This window comes from Cebidichthys violaceus, unplaced genomic scaffold (assembly GCF_023349555.1).
Source record: "Cebidichthys violaceus isolate CVI_PGR_0920_01 unplaced genomic scaffold, fCebVio1.0.p SCAF_12, whole genome shotgun sequence".
In the NCBI taxonomy this organism is placed as follows: Eukaryota; Metazoa; Chordata; class Actinopteri; order Perciformes; family Stichaeidae; genus Cebidichthys; species Cebidichthys violaceus.
This window is the reverse complement of record NW_027176285.1, coordinates 9,595,606-9,614,389: the sequence shown is the minus strand read 5'-3', so window position 1 is coordinate 9,614,389 and position 18,784 is coordinate 9,595,606. Positions and strand designations below refer to the sequence as shown.

Sequence of the window (18,784 nt, the reverse complement as noted above, 5' to 3'; positions counted from 1 at the left end):
TGTGTGTGTGTGTGTGTGTGTGTGTGTGTGTGTGTGTGTGTGTGTGTGTGTGTGTGTGTGTGTGTGTGTGTGTGTGTGTGTTTGGCAGCAGTGCATGACAACATGAGAAACAGAGATGAGGAGAGCAGGAGCGAGTGCTCAGTTGTCTGACCCTGCGAGTCAAGTGATCACTGTAACTGGACAGTGAGTGTGTCTCTTCCTCCGCTTTCTTTCACTTTCTGTCTTTTGTCGGTTATATAACAACAAAGCCTGGGAAAAAAAAATAAAAAATAGACCATTTACAAAAAAAATTATCTCATCCCCACCGTGTACCTCTACTGTGAAACACTACTATTGAGTATTTGAACATCTGATCTATTTGGACCTTCTCTTCAGCCTAGAGTCACAATCAATGCCCACAAATTGATGTGTTAACAACAACAACTGGTGTGTGATTGACTGTCAGAGGGAGGGCGACAGGATATGTTGTGAGGGGATTTATTGATTGTGTGTCCTCTCTTTCAGCCTCTCATATGGAAGAATGTAAAGTGCACATAGTAGGAGGAAATGTGTGATTCAACACCTGGTCTGACAGGAAAAAAAAGAACTGAATGATATGCATCAGGCAGTTGGTAAATCACAGGGATTCCTTTGTGAGAGTGTGACAGCAGCTTCAACATTAATCACCGCTAAAGGTTTCACAAATGAAGACGAGATGAGAGCTCAAGTCTGGGCAGGTCCGGGATAAACATGGGTCTGTGCAGGGACAGAGAGTTTCTCTCGCGTGACTCATCCCCCGGAGAAAAAAAAACAGAAGAGTCCCTGAAATGGTTTGCGATGTGTTTTGACTCAATGAAAGTTGGATTTGAGTCGTGTGCAGGGATGTGGAATGCAGCATTCCTGCCTGACTGAGAGAAAACCTTCATATAGATCACAGTGATTCGTATCAAAGCCGATGATGAAAGGGTCTTTGGAGGGAGGAAGAAACACAGTTCACACCTTATTTAGATAGGATTATATATCGTCATTGTCATAGTAGCATGATTTGGGGGTTGGGGCTTGTGTTTAGTGTAACCAAATCCAATCAGTGGTTACTTTAAAAATGCATACAAGCAAGTAACTTGTGTATGGAAAATAAGATTATTTTGAATTTTAGGAGCAGATTATGAACGATAATAGGCTTAAAAGCAAGGATGTCTGTACAGTAATGCACTCATTAGAAATTTCACATCGATACTTGACAGAACAGCTGCTCAGTAAATTCTGTATTTGCTGACCTTTTGGTTCATATTTTTTTGCCGGAGAGGTATTAAACGGTCAGTTTTATTCAGACACGGGGTCATTGGTGGAAACTAAGTACATAAACTCAAGTACTGTAACATACAAGTACAGATTTGAGGTATTACACTTTCTACTTCACTTGTCAGACTGCTTTAGTTAGATTATAGTTTTCCATGCCCTTTCCTTTAGTTGGTTGGCATTTTTTTCTGATAAACAGAAGGATTAAGTGTTTCTTTGTGGGTTGAGAAAATTCTTCTACTTCTTAGGCTAAATAAACTTGGAGCTGGAAATGCTAAATAAAGTATTGTCAATAAAAGAAGTATTGTAAAATATTCGACAGTTTACATTTTTACAGTCAATTATAGGTAAATGTAAGATAAGCCATCAAATCACTGCTTCTGTAAAATTACAATATTGAACAGTGATTTTACATTGAACAATAATGGTAGATTTGGAGACTTATAATCAACATAAATGGGTGAACTGTTTACTCATTAAAATGATGTACATTCCATCCAAAGTTGAATGTTTTTGAATTATGTGAAACAAAGGGAGTCTGTTCCCCTTTGAGGCTGCGTGTGGGGCTGTAAGGTGATAGTTTATCCAGCTCTTTGTGATTATATGGAGGGGGGGGGGGGTAATAATATCCAGGCTTTATGAGTAACGTCTCAGCATTAGTAATAACAAAAGCACAACTCAAACTGGAGCCTACCTCGGGCCTGCACCAATGAGCGACGAGCTCGTGCACACCGCGGCCAATGGCTGGTCCCGGAACGGTAACGCACAGCCGTTTGAAGGGCGGTCCTCGCTAGAAAAAGGAAAGTATGGATCACAGAGCAGCGGAGTTTCGACGGGAAGGTGGGCAGCCAAAACGGTTCGATATAGGGAATATTTTAGGCTAAAAGGCTTTATTAGGCGATGCATTCCGCTGCTAAGTAAAGCAAGTATTAGATGTATTATTCTGTATGTTCGGCTGTTTGTTTATATAAAGTTAGCCAACTTGTTTTGGTGTGTTTTTGATTGATTAGTCGTTAGAGATTATCATTGCATTCATGGCTTTGATAGCGACCGATCAGGGCTGCAAGTTGAACGGGACGTCGACGATTTACAGCCGAGTTGGACCGAGAAAAGAAGTGTTTCAAGGCAACGCGGAGGGCTTTAAACCTGCCAAAATGCACCCAAAGGAGACGGAGTACTCAACAGATGGCCTGCCCAAAGCCTTCCTGCACAGCCTGAGGACCCTGTTTGACATTCTGGATGATGGTGGACGGGGCTATGTCCACATCTCGGAGATCGAGAGCCGCTGGCAGGGGGCAGACACCCGGGATCTGCCCGGCGGGGTGCTGGGCTGCCTCCGGAGGGTCACCCCGCCGCATGGCTGCCTCACCTTTGAGCGGTTCGTCGCGGGGCTGCGCTACTCCATGCTCAACCCGGAGCACAGCGCGCACTTCAGGGCTCAGGCTGCCGTGTACCCACAGCAGGCACCGAAGCAGCCCCAGAAACCCGCCCCGCTGTCCACATGCAGCGTTGGGACACGGGTCGAGAACAAGGTCCGTCCGCTGGGGCCGAGCAACGTGACCAACACGCTGCAGCACCGGGCGTCCTCCCTGCAGAGCCGCGGCAGGCCGGAGGAGGGGCCCGTGTACCCCGCGTGTGGGCCGGTGCGGTACGGCTCGGGCTTCGAGAGGTCCGGGCGGAGTGTGGAGCAGAATCCCGTCGCTCCGGGGGTCGGGTGCTACCGGGCCGACCCGGGACATGCCACCAAACCCACACAGCCCCATCAGAGCCGGGTCAGGTCCATTGAGTCACTGGCTCTGGAGTCACCGCAGCTCCAAGGACCAAGTAAGTGGTGCCATGAAAGCCCATGTAAATAGGTGTGTGTGTGTGTATGTGTATGTGTATGTGTGTATGTGTGTGTGTGTGTGTGTGTGTGTGTGTGTGTGTGTGTGTGTGTGTGTGTGTGTGTGTGTGTGTGTGAGAGAGAGAGAGGGGGTTTATGGACAGTTTACTGAGTTCATGGAAGACTTATGTCAATAAGTTAAACCCCTGTCCGTCAAAATCAACACACACACACACACACACACACACACACACACACACACACACACACACACTCTCTACAAACCTCATCTGCCAATCAACAGCTCAAGCAAGCTGTTGCTGTCATGCAGTTGGATCTGCATCTGCAGAGATTTTGTTTTGTTTTTATCTGTTAGTTATTTTTTCTATTGAAAAAATACCCATCACGAAGGCCCAAGATGAGGTCTTTAAATGTATGTTTTGTCTGACCGACTGTCCAAAAGTCAAAGATATTCAATTGATATGATGTGAAAAAGAAAACAGCACATCTGCATTATAGAAGGGTCAAAAACAGTGTTATGTCACAGCTTAAACAGGCCCCGTTTAAGGGCTGTTTATGGGTGGCTAGTTGAGTAATTGCCGTTGTTAACCCCAGGTCAGGTCAGAGGTCGTGTCAGAAATTCCCACAGCAGTTTATCTATCTTGAGGGTTTTAACTTGTGGAGGGGCCACAGTCATCCCTGCCGTGGCCCCTCTGACTGGGGAACGGGTGATGGTCATTTGTTTGCGTGTTCATTTGCACAGTTCTTCCCTGGTGAGATGGATGTAGGTTGGAGGAGCTGCTGCTGAGACATTCACAGTTTGCCTGCTCATTATCTTGTTCATACAGGCTCTCACTCTCACACAAACTCACGTTTGTTCCTCTTCCTCTCACAATCATACAACAGTTAGTTCACATGCTCTCTCTCTCTCTCTCTCTCTCTCTCACACTCACACGCACACGCACACGCACACGCACACAGCTAGTCTGTCCGAGTTTGCCTGATCTCTGTAAAGCCAGGCCTGTCTGGAGCTATAAGAGTGACACTCGCACTCTCTCTCTGTCGAGCCCTCTGGGCTTTTCACTGCTTACACCACTCGCTGCACTAGTACAGTGGTTTTGCTAAAATAGATAGATGGACAGATACGCCATATGGCCGAAAAGTCACATACTTTTGTGTACTTTTCTTGTTAGTTCAAATATAGGGAAATCTTAATGCTAAAATATGCAATGATACGATGACGTGCAGAAAGCGAGGTCCATGAAATGAAGGCTTTCTGAGTTTGGATGAATCACCAAACTTCAGTTGCTCTTGTGGCTAAAGGGAGCAAATCCCTGCAGCCACCTTCTAAAATCTTTTGGAAAGCTTTTCCAGAGGAGCAGAGGCTGTTATAGCAGCATATTGATGTCCAAAAATCACATGTGCGTGTAATGTTATGTCCACTTACTTTGTTCGGGTGTCCACCGGCAGACCAGCAGCGTCCGTGCCGTAATCTCTCACATGCAGCCAAACCCTGTTGGATTAGACCAGATTACAGCAGAAAGTCCTGGGCTCACTGAATCACGGCAGCGGTGAAATCCTCCCCAACACCCTGGACATCACCGCAAAGTCCCGCCACTCTCACACTCCACTTCATCAGAGCTGCACGACTTTTTAGCTGTGGTATGATCGGAAATCCTCCAAAACACGTCAAAAACGGAGCAGAGATTTAATGCAAGTTTAAGGGGAATCGGGCAGAGAAATCCTTTCATATGTTATCTTTGGAATAACTTAGTTGGGTTTCAAAGTTCGTTCTTGAGTTTGGAAACCGCAGCTCACAAAGCAATTTCAACATTAGGTCTATGTTTTGGAGCTCTCTATCATATCGCATGATCTTCGTTGGCAGATGTGGTTTGCTAAAGTGAACAGAAGTCTTTCTCTTTATCACAACAAAGCAAACATTCACACCTTATGGCAGCCAAAAAGTGGTATTACTACCTACTGATGAAAGGACTTCCTTTAATTGAAGTAGGCTGAGCTTTCAGAGATGTTCTCTCAACGGTATGTTTAAGCTCAGATACCTAACATATTTCTGTCTGCTCCACTGAATTCTTCCTCAGTCAAGTCATTTAACAAGGGACCATGATTGAGTTCAGCTTCCAGACACATTGGCAGAGTACAGCTCCCTCCTGTGGCGTACATGGGTAACTCCAATGCCTCATCAGGCCAAATTAATGTTTCATCTGCAGTGTACAAAACAAGACACTTATTCTTCTAATAAATCTAATTTATATATATTTCTTTTAGCTTATGTGATGGACCGTTAAGAATTTTCAGACTCACCTGGATTTTGCTGAATCTGGAACCCTTTGTGAGGCGATACAATTTGAGTGTTTCCCTCCGGAGAAGGGAAAATACATAATACTACATAAAGTATATGATATAACCATTGTGTAAAAACGCTGCCTCTTAACTCGTAAAGTTGTACATTTTGAATTGACTAAATGATTAGAGTGTCATACTTTCACATGTTTTCATAAAATATCACTGTAATGTAAAACTGCAGTTATTACACAGTGCATACCAAGACAGCAGTGTTGAAATTTATTAAATCTGTGATGTTGTGAAATCAGGTTTACCAAGATCTCAGAGTGAATCAGCAACCGGATTTACTGGCGGCTCCAGGCGCCATGGGCGGAGTCGGGAAGAGCAGAGGCGGCATACCATAACCAACGGCGTGGATTATGGAATGGTTGGTACACACACACACACACACACACACACACACACACACACACACACACACACACACACACACACACACACACACACACCGTCTTAAAGGTTTATATAAAAAGAGCCACGCCTGGGCCATAGTCTCACTCATGTTTCAGTTAGAAACAGTTCTGAATGTCAGTAATGTACATGGTTACACTTTTTCATTAATAACTGGTTGAACCAGGTCATGGGTCGACATTACTCATACATGGGTCTTCTGTGGCTCCACCCAGTTTCTATTTACCTGTGACGAACCCTGTTAGACAGCTGCACCACTGCCATTTCAAACCAGCTTCTTCAAAAATATCACTTCATTAAAAAAAAAAAACCCCAAAAAACCTCTGGTCTTCACTGGTAAAACCGCAGTCCCTGCAAACTTAATAAACCTGCACATCACTAGTTGTCTCTTTGGAATATCTCAGTGAAGGTTTGACGATAAGAGACCAAAGTCAGCGATTTTGATATCAAAAAATGACTGCAGCTTAGAAAGCGTCTTTACACGTTTGGTTTATAACATAACATTTCAACACCGTGTGGTGTAGTTCAATCATTTTGCAAGGAAAAATGGCTGGTTTCTGCTTCTCAAATTTAAGAATTTGCTGCTTTTCTTTGACTTATATAATGATACATTTAATATATTTGGCTATTGTAATGTTGGTTGGACAAAACGCACAATTTAAATGTCACCTTTAGCTCTGAAAATTAGGATGGGTATTTTTTTCATTTCCTAGACCAATCTGTAATGAAAATAGTCTTTAATTGCCGTACCTTTGCACCAGTTGATAAAAACCGAAAGGTGTAACATTAATAAGTGAGTAACTCAGGAAGATGTTGTAGGGTAGAGTTTTCATAGTTTTCAGCTGAACAGGTTAAACATGACACATTTTAAATGATGTATCTTTAATATCTATTATCATCATTGTACTGTTTAGTTGAGTAAAAGATGAGAGGATCAGTAACAGACTTTCACAGAGACCCGGGTCTGCTTGGACTAAATCTTTGATGAGTTTCAGTGTGATTGGATATGAGAGGGACTGAGGATTTTAAAGATATGTCAGAAAATATTTTCTGTATATGGAAAAGTAACCAGTGGAAGCATGAGATTTCCAGGAAAAGGTTTTCTAGTAGAGGCTCTTCTCCAGTTCACTCTCTATTGGCCCCTACATTCCCCTCCCATCCCTCTCCTGTCTGCCTCCCCCTCACACTGCCCCTCCCACCCTCCAGTCGGGAGCTCATGCCTCCCTTCACTCTTCGTCTCTCTCCCTCTGCCTCACCATTTCTCACTTTCTCCAGCTCGCCTCCTCTCCCTCTTTCTCTCCCTGTTTGTGTCGCCGTCTCCGTCTCTTTCTCCCCCCACCCGGCCTCGGGTGTCTGGAGAGGCTGACTGATCGGCTCCCCTCCTTCTCACTCCCTCCCTGCCCCTCTCCTCCTCCCCCCTTGCCCCTGGCCCTCCCACCCAGGCCACCTTGGCCCGCTACTGCCCTGATGGTAGTGAGCCGGGTCGGGCCCAGGGGCCTGATAGAAGTAGAGGACTCGCTCGGCCGGCCCGGCCCAGCCTGGACAGCTGTGTTGGCTGCCTACACTACCGTCTTCATCCCCCTCAGCAGCAGCCTGTACAGCAGCAAGGCCCTGCACTTTTTCTTCTGGGTGAGTCGGACGAGAGAGGGAGAAGGAAAGGGAGAGATGGTTGTAGAGGATAGAACATTTAAGTCCGTCTTTGAGATGGTTTTGTAATGAGTGCATTTCATGATTTGAAGATGGTTGTTTTGATATTTAATTGTGACTTTTGAGGGGATTTGGTGTTCGGTGTTGAAAAGGATAAACTATTTGGGCTAGTTTTAGGGACTTTTGGGCTCTAACTCGCTGAGTTATTGTTGAGGTTTAGAGTTTGAACTAGTGCTAGCACCAGTAGCTGATTAATCAATTGATAGATTGCAAGAATTACATTTTTAAAGCCATTTACCAAGCAAAAATGCCAAGTGTGTGGTGGTTACAGTTTCTCAAATTAGAGTTACCTTTTCTGTTTTATATCATTGTCATTGAATATCTTTGACTTATGAACGGTTTGTTAGACAAATCAACCAAGAACTTGATCTGCATTTTGTTTCAGTGTTTTCCTAAGATTTCAAAAGTAACTGACAGATCAATTATGAAAAATAAAAAACCTCTTTCAGGGTCTTTGGGTCTTGTTAGCTCTAATCTGTTGTGGTTTTGTTGAGCTTCAGGTTTTGGATAGAGCCGAAAGGAGTTGATTGACAGAATTAATTGACATAAGTCATTGATAAAGAAAGAAAATGCTAATACATTCTGGTTTCATTTTGCCGATTTGATCTTTTTCTAATATAAAGCTAAACTGAATATATTTGGGTTTTTATACTGTCAATAACAATTAATCTATTAATCAGAAAAATCCTGGACAGATGAATGCATGTAAATAGTAATAGCTGCAGCTCTAAACGTCTTTGTTTCGGGGACTTGTGGATTTGTATATTGCCACTGATCTGCAGATACATTGTAGAGCTTCAAGGTTCAGACCACACCGTTTCATGGTGCTTTGTAGTTGACCGGCCGTTGTGTTCTTCTTTGTGTTTTCAACTCAACAGCTTATGCAACGTGTGTCATGTTATTGTATGTGTGTTGTTGTGTGTATTCATGCCTGCTCACTCAGCCAGCACACAAACATACATACACATACTTTCCATACGCTTTCAGCCATTTGTTGTTCTGCTCCCTCTCTGTGTGGATTTTCTATTTTTTTTCTTTAAACTGTGGGTTTTCCTGCTTGTGGACTACCACACATTCAAGCAGCCTGACACCAGGTCATGCTTCATTCTAGACCCCCCCCCCCCCCTTTCCTCTCTGTGTACTCTCACTTTGGGGTCTTTGAGGAAAGAGCACACATATTTTAAACAGGGTTTGATTTTTAGACTCTTGAAATGCCTCGTCCTGTTTTAGTCCACTTTGGCAACACGTATCGCTGTGTATTTTGTGTTTTAAACAGCACTGGTGAGCGATGATCAGAGGAATGTACTGAGCTACAACAGGGGACATGATGGGTGGATAGAAAGCTTGACACACCAGGTGGCTGAATGCCAGCAATGAGGCCTGTGGCAGTGTGCTGCATGGACAGCCTGGTCAGCACAACTCAATGCAGCCTTGCTGGGGTGAACACACACACACACACACACACACACACACACACACACACACACACACACACACACACACACACACACACACACACACACACACACACACACATCTTTCTTTCTCTTTCCCTTTCTCACACACACACACACACACACACACACACACACACACACACACACACACACACACACACACACACACACACACACACACACACACACACACTGGGGTGGCCATAGCTGAAGTGCTGTTTACCCCCATTCTTAGGTAGCTGCGCTGTTGCCATGCCGCCGGACTGATTGCTCCTCTAAACAGTGTTCGGGATGGGAGAGAGTCCGGCACAATTGGTGCGGCGCCATTGTCTCCGCCAGCACAAAAGAGTTTGCTGCAGATGCCCTTGTGAAAAGATGGGAGTTTGTCTACCATGCAGGCTGCTGGCAGCCAGAAATAATAATAACAATTAGATTTAGTCTTGGCGTCGACCTGAAAGCTCTCTTAGTGATGGCTTGGGGAATATAAAAATTAAATGTTTTCTGTCTCTGTGTGACTTCAGGCAGGTTTGTTTTTGTCTGTTCCTAATCACGTTGTGTTTCTCTCTCTCTCCTCTTCTACCTCTTTCCTGTCCCCCTCCGTTTTTTTTTTTTTTACTTTCCAACAACGTACCCTCCTTTTTAACTTTCAACTCGCACAGTTGAAGCAAATGAAAGAGCTGGAGCAGGAGAAGGACTCTCTGCTGGCGGGCCTGGAGGTGGTGGAGCGGGCCCGCGACTGGTACCAGGGCCAAATCCACAACGTCACAGAGAGACAGCGGCAGGTCGGCCAGAGCTCCCACTCCACGGTCGGTTCAAACACAGACTGTTTAAAGTGTTAGATACATCCTGTTTAGTTTGAATCGATATGGATGACAAAAGTACAAATATCTTATCATGAAAAGATATATTTCCAGCACATATGTAATAAAGATTCATAGCTGTTGAACTTCTGTCTTTTTTCAAAATACAAACTTTTGAACATAAAAATAATCATTTACGAACTAGAAGTGTCTTGGCAGAGATTTATGATTTGACCTAAACATAAACACTAAGTATTAGATTTTGGGGTCAGTCCCACAGATTGGAAAATGGTCTTCTTTTTTCAGCTTTTTTAAAATTCATTGTTCAGTAGTCAAACAGGGTAAAATACCTTGTGGTAGAGGAAGAGGCAGACATTTTTCTTCCCACAGTAGCCTCAGTAATATCATGGTTTTGCTTATATTGGAAACATTATTTGGCACTGTTCTTCCTCAGAGTATCCTGCTCATTAACTTCTTTAAATCAACGTCCTTTTACTAAAGTTTGTATTTGGTTGGTTAAGCCATCATCCCTCCGTGTCGCCTCGCTTTTATGCTTTTGCTACTGTCTTGAATTGTATTTAAATTGTCTTTTATGTTCTCTCCTCTCAGGATTTCTTCACAGAAGCCAATCAGAGTCGCATGAATGTTCTAATACCCAAATTGCAAGAAGTCAACCGCTGCCTAAATGACCTTATTTCCTCCTCTGGAATTGTGAGTGTTGCCTGCCCCATTTACCTTTGCATATTTATGTCATTTTCAAGAATTTCTCAATTTCTTGCAGTCTAAATATAATGTATGAATTATCATATGGATGGTACCGCTGTGCCTAAGTATAGCCATAGCGCTGCTAGCATGGCTTTAGGCAACATCAAAATTCAGACATTTCTTAGCCATAAACAAAACATTTGTTTTGTGGAAATTTGAGTCATGGTGTGAATATTCAATTCAATTCAGGGAAATTCCTCTCTGCACCAAGTTATGGGAAGTTGCATATTCTAGACATGATGACACTTTCCCTTTAAGACTGGTCCCTCTTTGTTTCCCAGCAGTCATTTCCTTCCAGCTCTGCTCAGACAGCAGCTAACTCCCAGCCTCCGGGTCCAGCTCCTCCCCAAGCCATCCAGAGACTGAAGGACCAGAACCGACTTCTCACTCAGGTTCGACACAGTCTGCATTAACAGACAGAGGTCCCTAATAGCAGCCAGTCAGTACTGCTGTTTTTTAAGTCACTCACTTCATATATTTTCCTTCTTTACATGAAGGAGGTGACAGAGAGGAGCGAGCGGATCGCCCAGCTGGAGCAGGAGAAGTCGGCGTTGATAAAACAGCTTTTTGAGGCTCGAGCCCGCAGTGTGCAAGACACCAGCACCATGGACTCCACCTTCATCTGAAAACAACTACACTCCACCCAACACCTTTCCAATGTTAGAGAAACCTTTTCAGCTGGTAATCATCATGACGCTGGTCTGGAGCAAACTTTTATGAGACTGTAAGCCGACTGTTGTTTACCAACACTTGTAGCACCTTTTAGCCATGACACGCCAACACCCTCGACTGCAGCATGTGACCACTTCACCCCAAACCAAACCACGCACTACCTAGAGGTGACTTGACCCGAGAGTCTTTTACTTGCTGCCTTTTTACGTTTCCTGCACAAGCACTCCAAATAAGCTGAAAAGACACTATCAACAAAACCAGCAGGGTTCTCATGAGATCCCATCACTCCAATTCCTGCAGGATTACAGCATCTGCAAGATCTCCACTCCCAAAAGACTGTTGTTTTTTTACTTCAGCTGTTGACAGGCAACATGAAAAAGATGAACTTTAACTTCGTGGGGGGGGGGTTGGTTTCTGTTGGAATAAAATGCCATATCTCACAGTTTAATATGAAAACAAATCATCAGCTACATCTGCTTGCTGTGACCTATCCATTACATACGTTTTAGTTTGGTACTTTGATCTTAATGATATTAAGATACACCTTGCTCATGTTATTCAGTATCTCCTTCCTGTTAATGTCAAATAATATGTTTACCTGACATTAGCTTCCTGGGTTTATAGAGTGTTTCATTTAAAATGCTGAGAGACTAGAATTACTGAAAGGACCTGTTTTATATTATGGTAGCATGTTTAATGTTAAGACCTTTTTAGGAACTTTTATTTTTTAAGGTTGGAAAAAAAAGAGAGAGATGGGAGGACAGCCTAAGAGCTGTAGAGGCAGAGAAGGATGAAAGAAGTTAGGAAGTTTGCACTTAGAAGAGAGCTGTGGAAGAAACAGAAGACGGTGAATGTGTCGGAGCAAGAGCTCCTTGGTTGGGAGAGCTTCTGATGTCATATCAGAAACAAAAGAAAATCACTTTGGCTATCTAATGCTACATCCCCTATATGTGTTTACAGTGGATTCTTTGCATGGGTCGTACTTTTCAGCTCCAAAATATTTATCTTCTGAAGAGATTTTCTGTTTGAAACCTGGAGATTAGCACAAAATGTAAAAACCCAGTCTGTCCTCTTTACCGGGATCAGTACAAACAGCCATCCACAAAGTTTACAAGATGATTATTTAGTTAGTGGGTGGCGGTAGAATACAAAAAAAACGTGTAGTTTTATAATGGATCTGTATGGTACTGCTGGGATGTCTGCACATAACATATTGTTGATGTATGTTTCCCACTTGTTTGATTGTATGTTTCTTGCTGCTCAAACTACATGATGTGTGAGTGAAACTCTTTTCCTTCTGCTTTCTATTGAGAGTACTCAAAGAGAGAAAAATGTAAAACAATAAATATGACCAAACTAGGTTGACTGTGATTCTGTGGCTCCTTGCTATGTGTTTTTGCCTCACTATCTAAAAGGTTGAAATAATCGAAACACTTATATCTAAGTATTAAATGACGGATTTAGAATCCTTTTAAACCAAAGCAATGCATTAAAAACAGATTAAATGTACATTACCAAAATCATTACAAATATTTTTCACATTTTAAGATTTTGTATTTCTTGTCCTTCCATGTGAAGGTGGCCACCTTTTTATTTCTTCTAAACTTGAGGCTTTTGTATAGATGTTTTCAATGATATATCAGTTTTAATTAAAGGATCTCTCTGTTCTCAACATTAAAGCAGATCATAACTTAAACTGAGCAATTCTAACCACTCAGTGGTTTCTTCTTTACTACTTACTTCTTGTTCATTGCTTCCACATTTTGATGTGCACGAGTGTGCAACGATGTGCAAAAGTGTTTGCAATTTCATACACAGTGTCTCACTTTGGATTTAAAAGAAAAATACTTTCTTTAAATAAAGCATTAGTGAATTTCCAGGAGGTTCTGTCCTGCTTAGTTCTGTTGTAAGTTCCTGTCATGAATTAAGTAAATGTCCCTAGATAGTGAGTATGAGCTGATGTAATCCATGCACCACATTTCCACTTACCCCTCCGATGTGATTAGCTCTGCTCGGTTTTTAATGAGGAGTCTTAACTTGAGACCTGCACAGTTGGTGCAGTGAATTATAGATGGGAGCTGCTGAAAACTCTCAAATCTACGTAGTCACCGTGATGGCCAGACATGATTGGGGATTAATCAGTGGCATTGGACACACCTGGGCCCGGTGTGCCCCATTTATGCTCTAATTTATTTCATGAATTTGCTGTTGCTGATGGTTGTGTTGGTTTCATTCATTTCTACCTTTTCTCTCACAGCCAGAAGTTTGTTTTTTGATTTGATGTGGCTGTTAAGCACAATATTATTTAGAAAATATATATACATATATAAACTTTATATAGGCTTATTATCTACATGACGGATCTAAATAATGTCTTAAATGCAATCATTTTATCAAATTTATGTACAAACATTTTTGTGTGTGCAACATGTGTGTGTGTATCTATTTTTTTTAGAATCAGGTTTGATCAAAACCATATAAAATTGCTTCTGAAAATACTTTTTGTGCACCTCTAATAATTTAAATCTGTGTAAAGCGGAGTGGTGCTTTATGCAGGAATATGAACAAAATGATTTGAATCTTTGTACCATTATTTGTGAAGGGGAAATGAATGCATAATACAAATCTGCAAAAATGTTCAACTGAAATTACAACTTCAGAAAGCTCCAAGGATTTCTGAGACAGGCCTGTTTGAACAGAAGCAGCTGTGGGCTGCCCTGTATGTGTGTTTGTGTGTGTGTGTGTGTGTGTGTGTGTGTGTGTGTGTGTGTGTGTGTGTGTGCGCGTGTGGGCATGAGTGTGTGTTTCTGCTCTGATGCAGAATTTAACAAACCTGTGAGAATCTTGCAGGAAGAGGGAGACACATCGTCCTCCTTAGGAAGAGGGAGACACAACTCCTGTGAACCTGACACCAATACCAACGTTCAGTGACAGACACACAAGGGTAAACAAACCTGGGTCAAGTTTCATCAGTCGGCTCGTCAAGCTGTTCAAACAGCCTGAAACACTCATGGAACAACACACAACCTGCAGTACACTGATGAAGAAGTGATCAATTATAATATAGTCAATAGGCCTTCCCAGCAACATGTTTATACATAATATATCGACTATGTTAACATCAATTGGTGATGTTAATGAACTACTGTACTCAATACTGTAACCTACTTTTTTCTATACTACATTCATTTGATAACTCTAGTCACTAGACACTTTCCAGATTCAGATTAAGAATACAAAATGTTATCAACAAATACATTATGATAATATAGTATTAATAAGGCTTTATTCATCCCCCCAAAAAAATCATATTTATATAACTAAATAAATTAAAATTAGTCACAACTTTACCAGATGCAATATTAAAGTGCTGAATTAATGAATCAATGACCATAATACAACATTGTAATACCATACGTTAATCTGAAGTGGCCTATTCTGCAAAATTAGTACTTTTACTCTTGGTACTGAAAGTACATTGTGATGTTTTTACTTTTGTTCTGTTACTTAAGTAAAAGCACGTGACATTTACTTGTAACAGAGTAGTTATGCACTGTGGTATTGCTACTTTGAAGTAAAAGTTCTGAATTCATCTCCCAGCAGTGCTTTTTAATGTCTAAAAAAATAGGAGTGAAAGGTCAATGGTCACCTGAGAGGTCATTCAACCATAGTCAAAAACAACACTATCTGCAGATACCATAAACAAAAACACAATTAAATACATCCTGCGAGTGTGAATCACGGCGTGAGGTGATCTGTAGCTCTCAGTAGAGAGACATGTCCTTGTTCTTCATGTTGGGTGAAGCACAAACTCGCCGACGGACATCACACCTTGAAACATGTCAGCCTAACGTAACATATTACACATTGTTACACCGACTTGAATCAGAAGTGATTTTCTGGACTGTTGCATCAGTTGTTTACTGACGATTTTCCGTCAGGCACCATCGGTTTGTTGCATCATTGCCAATCGGTGTGAATGGATGATGGCTTGCCACAACACATACTCCACACAAACCTGTTTCTATATCTCACTGCTTTGTCCCCTAACTCACTTTCACACTTTCATTCATCTTCATCCTTGTTTTATGATTATTTTATTCTTAATTTTAAATGTGTGATGGATGTACATGGGGCCAAAGAAGACATCGTAGCATCGAGGGGAAGTCCTCAGCTCCCACGCTCTCGTCTGATTGGATGATCAGGATCCCTGAAGTGTTGGGTCATTTTCCAAAAGATGTTTTCCATAGTTTTAGGTAAGGGCTCCGTATTTGCTCACACTGGGACAGACGTACACAGGAGGCTCAAGGATTAAGTGGAGACCCCAGTCACTTTAGGAAGGTGCTGCAGTATCCTGTGAGTATTCAACTTCTGACCTCTAAATTCAAATACTGCATTTTTACATTCACATCTTGTGTCTTGGGAGAGTTATTCATCCTTATAGCTGTGTCTTTTACTGTGGTAATTATCTGCAGACTTCATTAGATAGAGGAAACAAGGATCTCTCTTTGTAGTCAGGTTGCACATTTACATGTCACCCTTAGATACAGAGATAGTAGAATGAATCGCCTGTTGACATGGTGAAAACATGTAGGAAGACATGCAAACAATTGTGCAAGCCATTTCATAAAGCCACACTTGACACACTGCCATTTCATTGGCTGTGCACAAGCGTGTGGAAATGAAAAAGGTTGAGGAGTCTGCAGAGTCAGTGTGACAGTGAGACATAGACAGTTGAGGGAAGATCAGTTCATTAGACGACCAAGTGCCAGTTCAAGGTAAGAGGCTTCACTTATACAAAAACTGCATGGAAAGAAAATACATTTTACGTTTGCATGAAACCACTTTATGTGTGTTGGTTTGTTTTTCAAGTTCAAGAACTACATGATTGAAAGCTGTTTTTTTCTTGTTGTTGCAACTTTTGTTCTGTCTAAGATAAAGCATTTGAGGCAGACTGAAACATAGTTTGATGTAACAGTATTATATGTTTTCTTTTGCTCTTTTTGATCCAGTGCATTAGCTGCTAAAATATGCATTTTTCTTTATTACTTTTTGTAAGTGACCATGCCTCAGAGTTTATTTTTTTGTTTTACTGTTATCTACGGTATTATTTTGGTTTTGCTCGATAAGTGAGGAGGTCTATTTTTACAGAGGGTATTTAGGGGAAGTATATTTCTTCAGAGAATTTGGATTCTTAGGAAGACTGACAAACTGTAACCGCAGTGACTCACATGAAAGGTCCAGAGAGTAATTTTCTGTGATGCAGTACCTCTATATTAATAGTGTATGTGACATGATTTAATGACTGGTGCTTTTCTTCAGTATTTCATCTGAACTCTGGGTGGGTGATGGGAGTTTACAGGATTACTCAGGATGAAGTATTTATGAATTGTGTCACTTGGCACTTCCTTTAAAGCATTTCAAAAACACATCACACATCCAAGTTGATGTACAGGCAGCGTAAACAACCATATTTGCATGTTTAAATATCAACCATTGTGTTGTCATTGTTGACCTTCATCTCAAAGCTAACTGACACTGTTTCCGTTTTAACACCTGACCGGAATGAATGTGTCTCTTCTGTTTATCTGACAGATCGTTTTTCCTCTGGCTGCCGTCCTCTGATGGAGGTTTTATACATCAACTCCTCGCTGTTCTTCATCTCTCACAGACCCCTCAACTACACTAATGGTGAATGCACAGTGTATGAGCAATGCAAAGCCATGCCCACTGTTATCATTTGGTACCTGGGCCTACAGTTCATCAACATGTTCTTGGGCATCCCGACCAACCTCATGGTGCTGTGGCTCATCCACAAGAACAAGGGGGACTCGTCCACCTCAGATATCTTCATCTCTCATCTGGCGATTTTAGACGTACTCTTCTGTCTCATCCCTCCGCTTGAGCTGGCCAACATAGTCTTTCTCAACACCAGCAGCACCTGGTACGTCCTGCGCTTCTTCTACGGCATCAAAGACTCCTCGCCTCTCTTCCTCTCCTGCATCTGCCTGGACCGCTACATGGCCGTGGTCCACCCCATCACCTTCACCGAGCTCAAGGACCGCCACCACAGAGCAGTCCTGGCCATCGTAGTCTGGCTGATCACTCTGGCCTACGCCGCCGCTAAATGTGTGGGCAACATCGTCAACTTCGACAAGGTCTTCACGGCGATGATCCTGGCAGCGTTCGCCTTCATGGTCTTCTGCAACATCGCGATCCTCTGGGCGCTGAAGCAGTCCGGGCCCGGCAGAGACGAGATGCACCCTGTGAAGAAGAGAGCCTTCAAGATGGTCCTCATCATCCTGGCTATCATAGTGTTCAACTACTTCCCACCCGTCGCACTGTTCCCCTTCCAGCAATACTTCTCCCCCGACGTGTTTCGTTGCTACATCCATTATATCGCATTCGGCTTGATGGACTTCAGCAGCAGCATTCAGCCGATGCTCTATCTGTCCAAGGAAAAGCTCAACTGCTGCCAGAGCAGCACGACACAACTCCAATAGGGATACATGTTTTATTTTTGTTTGTTTTTTAAATATATGAATGTTCTGTTGTTGTGAAACATAAAACAATATATCATGTTCTTGTTTGGTCTGATTATCAAAAAGATGTATTGTGCAGTGGTTTCCAACCTGCGGAATGAGTCCCCCAAGGAAGGCTCAAAAGATTAAAGTTCTTGCCTGTTTTGAGGAAGAATTAATTAATAGCACATAGTTTAGATGTATAGATTTCTCAAAATGATCTCTGCTGGAGAACATAACTGCATATTAACTGACATGTTTAACTTTCATTATAAAGTGCTGGTTCAACAAAAGACAAAACACTTCTCAGTTACCTTGGATGTTATGTAGCCATGCAGATAGTTTGGCTTTAGCGTGTACAGGTTTAGAGATACAAGAGCTGAAACAATCAGTCGATTAATCCATTGTTTGATCAATAGAAAATTAATCATTAAACATTTTCTAGCTAAATATTTAGGAGTGAAAAAAAGGTTAAGGACAACAGCATTTTCCACTTCTCTTTTTTTCTAATTTTTTTAGACTAAACAATTATTTGATGAATTGGAAAAATAATCCAAAAAGGAAAAATAATCTACAAATTAATCAATAATGAACATAATTTTTGCAGCCCTCAGATACCAAATTTCTCCCACCTCAATGGAACGGAGGTCGATGGAATTTAGTTTGTGCTATATGAAATATATACATTTGACACTTTTTTTCATTGATTTTGAAACAGTGATTTTTCAATGTTTTGAGCACAACATATAAAAATCACATCCACCATCTCCACTGTATTGGGTAAATGTCAGTCACTTCCAAGTTCAGTCGACTAGCCTTACATCTGTTTCATAATGCTGTGGAGAAAACTAACACTCACATTTAACACCTTCTGTTAAAACATTATTAAAATAACAAAACGTATCGAAAAGGAAAAACAGTACTGACACTAATAAAAGCAATAAAGTTTCCTCAGCAGAAACTAAACCTGTGTGTGTGTGTGTGTGT

The 18,784-nt window shown here is 41.9% G+C and overlaps 2 protein-coding genes across 3 annotated transcripts; both read left to right on the top strand.

The window, feature by feature from the left end:
* The first annotated feature begins 2,096 nt into the window (after positions 1 to 2,096).
* On the top strand, positions 2,097 to 12,647 carry sapcd2 (suppressor APC domain containing 2). Of its 2 annotated transcripts, none has more exons than XM_068706248.1 (6): positions 2,097 to 3,102; positions 5,713 to 5,831; positions 9,699 to 9,845; positions 10,449 to 10,550; positions 10,889 to 10,996; positions 11,102 to 12,647. In XM_068706248.1, exons 1-6 carry the CDS (start codon positions 2,313 to 2,315, stop codon positions 11,228 to 11,230), a joined length of 1,395 nt encoding a protein of 464 aa, XP_068562349.1. In that variant the 5' UTR covers positions 2,097 to 2,312; the 3' UTR covers positions 11,231 to 12,647. The 2 variants fall into 2 exon arrangements, with proteins under 2 accessions (XP_068562349.1, XP_068562348.1); XM_068706247.1 differs by having other exon boundaries at positions 10,886 to 10,996.
* Positions 12,648 to 16,900: 4,253 nt separating this feature from the next.
* hcar2 (hydroxycarboxylic acid receptor 2-) lies at positions 16,901 to 17,779 on the top strand. Its single transcript, XM_068706246.1, has one exon. It carries the CDS (start codon positions 16,901 to 16,903, stop codon positions 17,777 to 17,779), a length of 879 nt encoding a protein of 292 aa, XP_068562347.1.
* The last annotated feature ends 1,005 nt before the right edge of the window (positions 17,780 to 18,784 follow it).

What these genes read in the sequence shown, in the direction of transcription:
- sapcd2 (XM_068706247.1), top strand. Translation starts at nt 2,313, where the DNA reads ATGGCTTTGATAGCGACCGATCAGGGCTGCAAGTTGAACGGGACGTCG. An exon ending in ACCGCAGCTCCAAGGACCAA is followed by an intron (nt 3,103 to 5,712) that starts GTAAGTGGTGCC and finishes TTGTGAAATCAG; the next exon opens with GTTTACCAAGATCTCAGAGT. An exon ending in ACGGCGTGGATTATGGAATG is followed by an intron (nt 5,832 to 9,698) that starts GTTGGTACACAC and finishes CAACTCGCACAG; the next exon opens with TTGAAGCAAATGAAAGAGCT.
- hcar2 (XM_068706246.1), top strand. Translation starts at nt 16,901, where the DNA reads ATGGAGGTTTTATACATCAACTCCTCGCTGTTCTTCATCTCTCACAGA.